The sequence below is a fragment of the Sinocyclocheilus grahami genome, unplaced genomic scaffold, assembly GCF_001515645.1.
Source record: "Sinocyclocheilus grahami isolate Dianchi unplaced genomic scaffold, SAMN03320097.WGS_v1.1 scaffold53.1, whole genome shotgun sequence".
Lineage (NCBI taxonomy): Eukaryota > Metazoa > Chordata > Actinopteri > Cypriniformes > Cyprinidae > Sinocyclocheilus > Sinocyclocheilus grahami.
In genome coordinates, this window is record NW_015505232.1 from 2181630 (window position 1) to 2194447 (window position 12818).

The window sequence follows — 12818 nt, forward strand, 5'->3', positions numbered from 1 at the left end:
GATCCAAAGATCAGCATTCATATGAAATAAAAAGCAAAGCTTTTGTAACATTATACATATTCAAAAGCTTGGAGTCAGTATTTATATTTTATTTTTTATTTTTTGGGGAAATTATAGAAATTAATACTTTTATTTAGCAAAGATGCTTTAAATTGATCAAAACGATAAAGACATTTATAATGTTACAAAAAACAAAATTATATTTCAGATAAATGCTGTTCTTCTGAACTTTCTATTAATCAAAGAAACCTGAAAAATTCTACTCAGCTGTTTTCAACATAATAATAATAATAATAATACATTTTTTGAGCAGCAAATCAGAATAGGCCTATTTGAACGATTTCTGAAGGATCATGTGACTGGAGTAATGATGCTAAAAATTCAGCTTTGAAATCGCAGGAATAAATTACATTTTAAAATATATTCAAATAGAAACAGTTATTTTAAATAGTAAAAATATTTCACTATATTACTGCGTTTGCTGTATTTGGGATCAAATAAATGCAGGCTTGGTGAGCAGAAGAGAATTCTTTAAAAAACATAAAAAATCTTACTGTTCAAAAACGTTTGACTGGTATAGTGTGTGTATATATTTATATATATCGAAGTGGTGATGGGCCGCCTGGACCAAAAAATGCCAGGGCCGATTTTTTTGTCCCAGTCCAGCCCTGGACAGACCGACCGACAGATAGATCAAATAATTTCTTTCTTTTTTTCTCCCCTTCTTTTTTTTAACCTCTTTTGAGGGGGTTCGAGCCTTACTGACTCATGGTGACAGAAGTTGAGCTTCAGTTTGCATGAGTAAGCGAGCGACAGTTGTGAAAGACTTGTTACTGCAGCACGTTCAGTCTCTCGCTGATGTATGTGGTTTGCTTGTTGAAGCCGGAGCCGACGCGCCGTTTGGAGACACTGCGCACCGCACCGGAGAGAACGTGCATCACACACCACTCAGAAGCAGGAGTATCTCTTTATCTTAGGTAATGTCATATTTTTACATTCTAAAGTAAATATCTTTTTTACTGGTAATTGTACCGTGCATCGATTTTTCTTATTTGTGCAGTCAACAGATAGGCTATAACAGCAGGCATTTATTAGAGAGTTCTGCATTTAGGCTACAGGCTGTCAAGGGTGAAGAGAGCTATAGGCATCTGTTTAATTTTGCAGCTTGTGTGTGCTGTTAATGAGCTCTATAATGATTAAATCTTTTATCAAAAATATTTCATACCTTAAGTTTCTTCATTTTGGTGGTACGGTACCTACTGATTTGTAAAAGTACTAATTTGTACTTTTAACGTATTAATATGTACCATTTAATAAGGTAGGCTACAAATATGTAGTCATTTAGCTTTTGTACCTCAGGGTAACGCCTCGGTGACAGCTTACCTTTTCGGAGTCTTGAGAGGTCATTTGGGAAGCTCTATAAGGGTGTAACCAAAGACAGGAAGCTTTATTTCTGAATGGAGGATCATTATCATTATTATATTCTACCCTTCCAGAGGTAATTAACACTTATAGAGAATGAATTGGTTTATTTATGGTGCTGCAGACTCACTTCCACAAAGAACATAATTATCTAATACCTTTTCAGACCATATAGGTAAGGCACCATGACCTTTATTCTGATGTATAATCTATATTTAGTCAAAGGGCTTTTATCTACTGTCATCATTAGCAGATTCTATGTGATAAGATGCTGCCCTTATGAATATGATGACATTACAAACTTGGTTTAGTCTTTAGAGATGTTAATGAACTCCAGATGTATGAAATATATTCATTTTTACAAGTACAGGTATTCAGTACCTCCCAATTTAAAAGATCTTAAAACCTGCTTGCAAATGAATATTAAAAGAATAAGAAAATGCAGTTTAAAACACTTTATAAATCAATTCAATGTCAACTGCTTATCAATATTTTATTGATTAATTTTTAAGCAGGCAAACATATTGAATTCAGTAGCTTCTATTGAGGAATAGTGTAACCTCTATACTGTAGTTATTTCATACTTCTTACCATGCAATGTTTGAAAGGGGGCATTTTATGAAACTGCAAAGTTTCACTTTTGCAAACCTGAACTCAGCAAGAGAATATAATGCCAATTCATCAAATGACTGGCATTTAAATGTCTTTTTGCATTTGCAAAAATTACATGAGTGCAATGTTTGAATTTAAGCAGCGCTTACCTGCTAACATTTGACATTTTTCATTCTTGTTTGACGGTGAAAGTACATTAATGTAGAAATGGATATTTCAGCACCCAGAAATATAGTCGCTTCTATAATCCTACATTTCACAGTGCAACTTCAATATGCAACTTCTGTTTGAAATGGAGCATTTTATGAAACTGCAAAGCTTTGCTTTTGCAAAGACCAGAGAATATAGCCTAATGCCAATTCATCAAATGACTGGCATTTAAGTATTTTTGTATTTGCACAAATTACATGAAACGTTTGAATTTAAGCATTTAAGCTTTGACATTCATAATTATTGTTTGACGGTACAAGTACACAGGCTCTTTGGAAAAATGCATCACTGCAGGCAAAGAGTGCTATGTTTTAAAAAGCTTTGGAAAAAGTGAACAAAAAGCTATTTTAAGACCTTCATTTTCTGAAGTCACTTTCATATAGTTACATTAAAGCATTTTAAATAACAACTGAGTAGTTATGTAACAAAGTATTCAAGACTGAGCGAGAACAAATGTGAAAGTTTACGAAGCTGAAAACCCACACTGAATATCACACATCAATCAGCGATGACCTTTGTGTTTTTCGTCCAGCAGGAGACAGGAGCATTGTGATCAAAGGATGGAGGGCTCTGGCTGGCAAGATGTTGAAGAGCCTCCTGGAAGCCAAGTGTACGAGGTGACGGTGGTCCAAAACGCCACGGCCCCTCACAACTATCCCTTTGCAGACGTCGCCCTGCTGCAGACCTTCAAGCCGCTTATCATCCCCTGTTACGTTCTTGTGGTGCTGGTGGGCGTCTTTGGCAACTACCTTCTGATCTATGTCATCTGCCGCTCAAGGAAGATGCACAACGTCACCAACTTCTTCATCGGCAACCTGGCCTTCTCAGACATGCTGATGTGTGTGACCTGCGTTCCCTTCACGCTGGCCTACGCCTTTAGCCCTCACGGGTGGACGTTCGGCCGCTTCATGTGCTACCTGGTGTTCCTGGTCCAGCCCGTCACTGTATACGTGTCCGTTTTCACTCTCACGGCTATCGCGGTTGACAGGTGAGTGCAAGCACCTGACCTTCTAATGATCTCGCTAATGTTACGAGACGCAGATATCAAAGCTAAGTGTGGTTGAAGTGGGTCAGATCACTTGAGATGAAAGGGTGTCCAGAGGATGTGCACAGAGTGATGGTTCTTTTGAAAAGGGTTTCATCTTTTTTATGCTGAAGGACTTTGGAGATCATTAGAGGTTTGGCTTAGGAAGTGAGGACTGCAGTTTGAGAGGAGGGTCACTATCCATGCTGTTTTGATGTTTGTTGACCAAATTAAAACTGTTTCTTGCTTTCTTTACTCATAAAATCTGTTAAGGACATGTCTGCATCATATTTCACCCCATAAATCCCATATAGAAAGAAATAATTGTGTTTTATTGTAGAAACATTTGTTTTATTGTAGTTTTGCATTGTGATTCTCATTACCAATATTCAATTTATTTGTACTACAAATGTCAAAAATAAATAATGATGTAATAATATGAATTTTTTAATTTGTATTGAATAAATGTTGATTTAAATAAATAAAAACACTGTATTACTGCATTTCTTTTATTATAGTAAAAATACAATTAAATTGATTCTGAGAATTTACATGGTTTTAATATAAATGAGTAAATAATGAGAATTATTATGCATTATTATGTTATATTTCATATAATATTCTGCTATTATATTAAAAAATATATATATATTTTATTAGTGGGAGTAATAATAAGTCAAATGTCCAGTATTACAGTATGAATTACAGTAATAAGGAGGGGAAAAGTGTTTAATGGTTTAATATGGTTAAATGTTTTTAGAGTAAAATTTGAAAGGAACATAATTTGAAAATGCATTACTGCAGTTTTTACTATAGTAAAATATAACTATATTAATTCTGTATTAATTAATATAAATGAGTAAATGAGAATTGTGTATGCATTATTCTATTAATGAGAATAAGACATTTAAAAAACAAAAACTCCAAAGTAAAATGTCTAGATGAACTACAGTAATAAAAATGTGTGGGTAAAAGTGCTTAATGGTACAAAAAACATTAATAGTTCTAAAAAAATACTAATAGTTCTAAAAAAAAAACAGGCTTCATTTTCTTAATACAAAATATAATGTTTATTATTATTTGATTTAATTTTGGGGCAATGTTTGAAAGAAAAAAATACTGTTTTTTTTTTTGCTACGGTAGAAATATAACTATTGATTCTGTTGAGAAGTAAAATATTTTAATGCAGAAATTGAGAATTATTTCAAAATTATTCTATTAATGTTAATAATAAATATAATGTATTAAAATGTCTAGATGAAACACAGTAGCCTAATAAGCATTAAATGTGTTTAATGTTTAAAAAAAACTGTTATGGTAAATATATAATGGTAAAAAATATAGGCACATTTTCTTTATACAAAATATAATGTGTTTTGTTGTTATTTAGTTTGGGGTAATACTGTATATAATATAATATAATAATATCGAGTGAGTCAAGACACCTTTATATATAGGCTACAATACAGATTGTGTCAAAGCAGCTTTACAGTGTTAAACAGGAAAAAGGTGTGTTGATAATGCAAAAGCACAATAGTAAACACACAAATATAATATATATAACAATGCCTAAATCTCTGTGTGTTGTAACAGGTACTACGCTACAGTGCACCCTTTAAAGAAGCGAATCTCAATGGCTGCCTGCGCTTATGTGCTGTCTGGGATCTGGCTGCTGTCGTGTGTGCTGGTCGCCCCCGCTGTGGCCCACACGTATCATGTGGAGTTTAGAGACGAGGGGCTAACCATCTGCGAGGAGTTCTGGTTGGGCCAGGAGACCCAGCGACTGGTGTACGCCTACAGCACGCTGCTACTGACCTACATCCTGCCTTTATCCGCAGTCTGCGTCTCTTACCTCTGCATCTCCGTCAAACTTCGCAACTGCGTGGCCCCCGGACACCGGACGCGCGACCAGGCCGAGGCCCAGCGGGCGCGCAAGCGGAAGATCTTCAGGCTGGTGTCTCTAGTGGTGGCGGCGTTCGGAGTCTGCTGGCTGCCCATCCACGTGTTCAACGTCCTGCGCGACATCGACATCCGCCTCATCAACAAGCGCCATTTCCTGCTGATCCAGCTGTTGTGTCATCTGTGCGCTATGAGCTCGTCCTGCTGCAACCCGTTCCTGTACGCCTGGCTTCACGACCGTTTCCGCGCCGAGCTGCGCAAGATGTTCACCTGCCACCGTCGCATCGGTATACCGGCCAACCACTGCGCCACAGCGAGCGTCGTGCTATGATGCCACTCATGGCTTCAGAAAGGCTGAAAACACTAAGTGCTATTTAAGATCTAAATGGCCCACGAAATGTAAATAACAGTAAAGAACCTTTTGTGAAACAGAAAGGTTCTTTATGGAGCCATTTAGACAAAAAGGGTCTTCTATGGCATCGTGAAGCACCTTTATTTTAAGAGTGTACATAAAGTGGCATTTGCAACCCATTTTGCTCCTGCAATGTGATGTTTTGGGAGTAAAACAGGATATTTGGTGTGAAATAAAGGACGGGAGTTAATTTTATCCATCAGGAACTAAATGGGTTGTGAGAAGAGTCTCTGAAAGGTGGAGATGTTGGTGACCTTAATTTAAAAAGGAATTGAAGGGTCTGACCAAGACTATCCGTTTTGCTGAAAGTTTACAAAGACATTACAAAAGAATAAATCCAGAAACTTGTATTGAAGAAGTAAACAGGGTCAGTTTTGATTAATGCCTCTTTTTTGCCATTCACTTTTTTTCCATTAGCAATTTCCTGCTTATGAATCATGAATCAAGAGGATTTTGTGATCATTGAGTACACTGTGAATGTGCAGTGCAATATGTGAACACTCGCATGATAATCAGAGATGTTAAAGTCTGATTCATAATGAATGGAAGAGCCTATAGGGACAAGCATTTGAGTCAAACACACACACACACACACAAAAGAAAAAAATAGAGAGAACAACAAAGTCAACTTATTTATCTGTGTTTTGAGGAGAAAGCTTGTGCAAGATGTTTAAATTATTGCATGCTATTCATTCAAAAAAATAAAGATTTATATTTAATCAGTTGGCGTTTGGTATTTTTTTAATTGAATGTGTAGCCTATTGTTCAAATGTTTGGGGTCGGTATGATTTTTTTTTAAATGCTTTAATTTAATTAAAAGTGTTTTCTATTTTAACATATTTTAATGGCAATTTGCTGATCAAACATTTATTATTATCAGTGTTGCTGTGTAATATTTTTGTGTGAACGGTGATACCGTTGTTTCATGATTCTACGATGATTAAAAAGTAAAAAAAACATTTTATAAATGTCTTTGCTGTCACTTTTGAATCATTTCATAAATGAGTAATCTTGCTGACTCCAACCCCTTAAGCAGCATGTATTTCAAGTCAGTTCTCAAGTTGGCACAGATGTCCTGGCAGAGCAATCACAGGTATAGATCACCACATTAACTATGCTTTCTTTTGAAGTAAATGCCGGTTCGCGGTTAGATTGATATTCTGTGCTAGCCTATCTAACGCAATGACTTTCTAATATTTTCAAGTGTACAATACCTTGTGTAAATGCATCAGACATCAGAATGCAAGTCGGCGACTGAGTTCCTGTCGCCAGAAGGGCTTTTGTTCAAAGCAGCAATTGATCTTAAAACCAACAGCTCTCATGAAGGACCATACAAATAAGACAACATGAGAACAGGCACTTTAAATCATCGTGACGACATTTGAAACAGTCTGTATTACAGCCTCAGGCAACCAGCACATAGCCTACTAATAATGCCATCACGAGTTCAACGCTAATAATATCAGGATCTAGGAAATGAACGTTCCTGGAATGGTCATCCAAAAGGCCAATATGTTAACAGAAAATCAATTTGTTTTGGACATATGGATTTTAGAAGCTGCAATTTATGCAAAAAGCACAAGCATAAATCAAACAACATGAAATTACAGGCTCCGGCACGATTATACATTCTGCACTCTAAAAAATGCTGGGTTAAATACAACCCAGTGCTGGGTAAAATAGGGACAAACCCAGCAATTGGGTTGTTTTGACCCGGCGGCTGGGTTAAATGTTTAACCCAACCTTCTGGGTAGTAACCCAACCGCTGGGACAAAATAACCCAATTGCTGGGTTTGTCCCTATTTTACCCAGCACTGGGTTGTATTTAACCCAGCATTTTTTAGAGTGTGATCATAAATCACGGCTATTCACAACAGCCCTGCATCTTGAAAAAAAATCCTGCTTAATTTGACCTAATTAGATAGAGTTAAAATATCAATAAAACTTTCCATTACATAGTATGTTTGCGTAATAATGAAAATATTTCTAATTATAAATATGTATCAGCTTTAATGCACTTATCAAAATAACAGCAGTCAAATGTCAAAAGATTTGTTTTTAAATTACAAAAAAAAAAAAAAAGTGTTCAACGTATAATTTATCACTTACAAATAAATGTTAAAATACGCCATTTAATGTCTTACCTTAAAGTTTATAAATTATTATTATTATTATTACAAAAATAGAAAACAGTTGGGTCCTGTTTGCACTGTCACTGGCAATAATTCTAAAGTTGACATCAGGATTAGGCATAAAATAATGTCATGCATGTGAGAGAGTTGTTCAGAGGAAGATAGAAATCCTATCTTTGTGACCTTATAAATGGTTTTCAAAAGCAAAAATGCTATGAAAAGCACATATTTTGTGAGAAAGTAACATGATAGAGCACAACGGGCAAAAATTTGTGGAATCAGCAGCCCAAGATTAGTAAGAAACAAGTATTGGATTCCATTCAGCACTGAATAGCACTAGCACTAATTAAATAAAATGGCATTGCAACATAAAACAGAACAAATAATTGAGAAATTCACCAGTTCAAACAAAAATGCATTTATTAACAATGAACAGAACAATCAGTGCAATAAAATCAATATAATAATAAAAAAAACTGATGGTATCAGGAAATCAGCAGCAATTAAGTATACGTAAACACTATGACACAATTATGCCTCCTTTAGCTCCTTCCGAACCTTTCGATACATTTCCATTTCATCCTGAGAGTGAATGTACACTCTAAAAAATGCGGGGTTAAATATAACCCAGCGCTGGGTTAAAAAGGGACAAACCCAGCTATTGGGTTGTTTTGACCCAATACAATACAACCCAACCGCTGGGTCAAAACAACTCAATAGCTGGGTTAAAACAACCCAATAGCTGGGTTTGTCCCTTTTTAACCCAGCGCTCGGTTATATTTAACCCCGCATTTTTTAAGAGTGTATGATTCTATTTCACTGTCTGATATGTCTTCATCTCCGGTCCCTTCCAGCTGCGGAGCGTCAACCCTCCGCCCGCTTGCGACTCTTCATGCAGCGAGGTAAAAACAAGTGCCTTTTACTCCAGTAGTTTGGTGGTAGTTGACAATCTGTGGCTTCTTTATCAGGAGGATTCTCACATTCTGCCTGACCGGCATGCACGAGCTCAGGAGTCTTTGAGGAAGGTGAATCAGAGCAGTTTGAATCTGATGGCTCTTTGTCGCATTCTGTCGTTTGGGTCTCATTTTGCAGTTGTTGTTCGTAGTTTCTAACGGCCCTCATGAGCAACGCCTTGCAGTTCTTCAGGATGTCATCCACCAGTTTGACCACGGTGTTGGGCTCCACCTCGCCGGCCCTTCAGCCAAGGCAGCTCTCGGCCCAGTTTACACAGCAGGTCCCACAGCTCTTTCAGCCGCCTCACAACCGAATCTCTGCTCCTGCACCACGACTTTTCAGGTGCTTGTCCGATCTTGCAGAACTTATTGAAGGAGTATTTCATACGGACCTGCAAAAGATTATGTATTATATAATATAGGGTACATTTCATGTCCATTGATAAATATTTTTTTAGTGCTGGGCAACGATTAATCGCATCCAAAATGAGTTTTGTGTACATAATATGTGTGTGTACTGTGTATATTTATTATGTATATATAAATACACACACATGCATGTACAGTGCCTTGCGAAAGTATTCATACCCCTTCATTTTTTTCACATTTTGTTATGTTGTTGCCTTATGCTAAACTGCTTAAATGTACTTTTGTTCCCACATCAATCTACACATACACCATATTGACAAAGCAAAAACAGAATTGTCAAAACTTCGTAAATTAATTAAAAATAAAAAAACTGAAATAAGTACATTGCATAAGTAAATATTTAGCTGATGCACCTTTACAGCCTCAAGTCTTTTTTGTTTGATGCGACAAGCTTTGCTCATCAGCATTTGGCAATTATCAGTCATTCTTCACCTCTCAAGCTTTGTCAGGTTGGATGGGGGCAGAGGCACATTTTCAGGTTTCTCCAGAAATATTTGATTTGAATATTTGAAGGACATTCACAGAGTTTTCTATAATTGACTCTTGTTGTGTGCTTAGGGTCATTGTCCTGTTGGGAGGTAAACCTTCTGCCCAGTCTGAGGTTCTGAATGCTCTGGACTGGGTTTTCATTAAGGCTATCTCTATATTTTGGTGCACTGAGCTTTTCTTCTACTCTGACGAGTTCCTCAGTCCCTGCCGCTGAAAACGAGCCCTTCAGCATGAGGCTGCTACCAGCACACTTTACTTTTGGGATGGTACTCTGCAGGTGATGAGCAGAGTTGGTTTTCTTCAAACATGATGCTTGGAATTGAGGTTCATCAGACCAGAGAATATTATTTCTCACAGACTGAGGGTCCTTTAGTTGCTTTTTTATAAATTCTAAGTGTGTTTTCATGTGTCCACAATGAAGAGAGAATTGAGTCCTGCCACACTGCCATAATGCCCAAATCGATGGAGTGTTGCAGTGATGTTTGTCTTTCTGTAGTTTTCTCCCATCTCCACATATGATCATGGAGCTCATGTTTTTCTGTCAATATGGGGTGCTGTGTGTACATTAATGAGGAAAAAAAATGAACTTAAATGATTTTAGCAAATGGCTGCAATATAACAAAGAGTGAAAAATTTAAGGGGGTCTGAATACTTTCCGTACCCACTGTATATTTAAGAAAAAAAAATTGTTTATATATTAAATGTATTTATATAAAAATTTTAAATTATATGAAAATATATATACAGTATGTACATAAACAAAAACTTTTATTTTGGATGCGATTAATCATTGCCCAGCACAAATTTTTTTACAGAAATGTGTTTTATCCATTAAGAAAATACATACTAATCTCACACATTTATTTTGCACACCTTGTTTTTCAGTTTGCTTGAAATTGCCTTCATGTCCCTTACAGTTTTTGTAATGTCTGTTTTTAGAATTGATGAGGCTTGAGTTCAAAATAATAAATAAAAATGTCAAGATTACCTATATTCATTTATACAATCTAAATACCTTAGAAAAACAGACCGTTTAAATTCTGAAAACAGTTGTGCCACCTAATATTTTTGTGGAAACCATAAAATCTTTTTTTTTTTTTAAGGATTCCGAGTCCATTAAGAAAATACATACTAATCTCACACATTTATTTTGCACACCTTGTTTTTCAGTTTGCTTGAAATTGCCTTCATGTCCCTTACAGTTTTTGTAATGTCTGTTTTTAGAATTGATGAGGCTTGAGTTCAAAATAATAAATAAAAATGTCAAGATTACCTATATTCATTTATACAATCTAAATACCTTAGAAAAACAGACCGTTTAAATTCTGAAAACAGTTGTGCCACCTAATATTTTTGTGGAAACCATAAAATCTTTTTTTTTTTTTAAGGATTCCGAGTAGAAATTTTATATATATATATATATATATATATATATATATATATTGAAACTTTATAAGTGTGTTTACCATCACTTTCGATCAATTTAAAGCATCCTTGCTGAATAAAGTGTTAATTTCTTTAAAAAAAAAAAACTTTTGCACAGTATATGCATTTGTCAGATTTCAATGTCTTACAAAATGCACTGATGATAGCACATGTAATGCTGGGTATACACTAAAAGATTTTTTAAATCTTATTAGATCTTCAAAATGTGAGAGATCACAAACATGAGGACAAAAAAATCCTAGATTTAACCGTTTTGCTCCTATAGTGCGTGGTGTGCCGCGATGTTCCCCCACACATCAGGATTTCTGATCGTAAATATTCAACATGTTGAATTTTTACGATTCGCGATCGGGGCACCTCCGACACACCTCACACCACAGGAAAATCTGATAAGATAATCTTTAGAATCACCAAGATAATCGGGACATTACCTAGGATTGTCGGAAGGGGAGAAATCGGCCCAAAATCAGCCCGATTATCTTGTGGTGTGTACCCAGCATAAGTCACAAGTCACGTAAGTCAAGTATTTACATCTGCAAGACGTATTTTTTAGAGTGTTTGCACATCTGCAATACGTCTATAGGATGTTTCCCTATTAGATGTCAAACAGACATTTATAAAATGTCTTTAAGGTGTTTATGATTTGGAATGTGCATAAATCTGACATCTTACAGACGTCTGTAAGATGCATGCAAACAAACGATGCTTTATGAGTCGATCTTTAATGGACATCTTGCAGATGTACGTGTGCTATCTGGACCACAAATGTCTCACTTTCAGTGTTAGTCACTTAATGACACTATTACGAAAATATTCCGTCCCTCACCGTAGGATTTAGTGACTGCCAGGCCAAATACACCGCTGCCATGAGGAGAGGCAAAGGCTGGCGGCCCGTCACTATCCAGGCATCAGTGGCTAGTTCAATCAAAGCAGACGTCCTGTCCACCAGCCGTTGGGCAAACACCTCTATCTGTTGAGGACCCAGCTTGAAACTACAAAAAACACAGAAAGTTAACAAGCTGACTTTTACATCAAATAAGACATTGTGCAAGTCATAAAAGTGTTAGACATACTCATAGCAGAAGCTTTCCAGCATGTCCATGATGCCGATAGTGCTGATCTCAATGTTCAGAGCCTTTGTAAACTCTCGATAAACGCCGCCCAATATCGTATTTTCCACTCCCAACAGGTAACCAGTGGTTCCCATGGCAACAGGCCAGTTGCACAGACGGAGAGTACGCAACAGCCTCCCAAGATCTCTTTCTTGGTTAAGGTCATGTAGATAAAGTTTGGGTGGTTGTAAGCGCACCCAAAGAGACTTTGCAAGCAAGCACATAAACTTAAAACTTACACTAAAATTAAAAACAAATAAAAACAAAGGGTAACTCAAAATATAATACTATAAAAATCACACAACAATAACACTGACATAGACTAGGATACCAGAAAGTTTTGTTTCCAAAAAAATCCACTTGCTGGACACGACAGCAAGCTTTCTCGTGATCATGACTTAATATTTTCTCGTGATCTCGACATAAACGAAAGTTGTTTTCTCATTATCAAGAAAAAAGAAATGTTACAACCATGTGTTCAGTTGCTTTGTCACAATCTGTATTGTTAAAAGCGCTATATAAATAAAGGTGACTTGACTTGACTTGACAAAAAAGTGAATTAATGATGCAAACTTTCAAATATGAGACAAGTTCAAATTTCAGTGTAAAGCAACTCTAAAAAGACAATAGTTGTCATTATTCAGCTTAAGTTCAGTGTTAATTCAGATTTGGTTAAGT

General features: G+C 36.2%; 1 protein-coding gene and 1 pseudogene across 1 annotated transcript; one reads left to right on the plus strand and one right to left on the minus strand.

The window, feature by feature from the left end:
* Positions 1–934: 934 nt before the first annotated feature.
* Positions 935–5498, plus strand: LOC107583448 (prolactin-releasing peptide receptor-like). Its single transcript, XM_016269643.1, has 3 exons — positions 935–977; positions 2777–3232; positions 4862–5498. The coding sequence occupies exons 2-3, from the start codon at positions 2805–2807 to the stop codon at positions 5496–5498; spliced, it is 1065 nt and encodes a 354-aa protein (XP_016125129.1). The 5' UTR covers positions 935–977; positions 2777–2804.
* Positions 5499–8143: 2645 nt separating this feature from the next.
* Positions 8144–12263, minus strand: LOC107583449 (transcription factor IIIB 50 kDa subunit-like; annotated as a pseudogene).
* Positions 12264–12818: the final 555 nt, after the last annotated feature.

Coding starts and splice junctions, on each gene's coding strand:
- LOC107583448 (XM_016269643.1), top strand. CDS start 2,805: ATGGAGGGCTCTGGCTGGCAAGATGTTGAAGAGCCTCCTGGAAGCCAA. Junction 3,233..4,861: donor ACGGCTATCGCGGTTGACAG/GTGAGTGCAAGC, acceptor GTGTTGTAACAG/GTACTACGCTACAGTGCACC.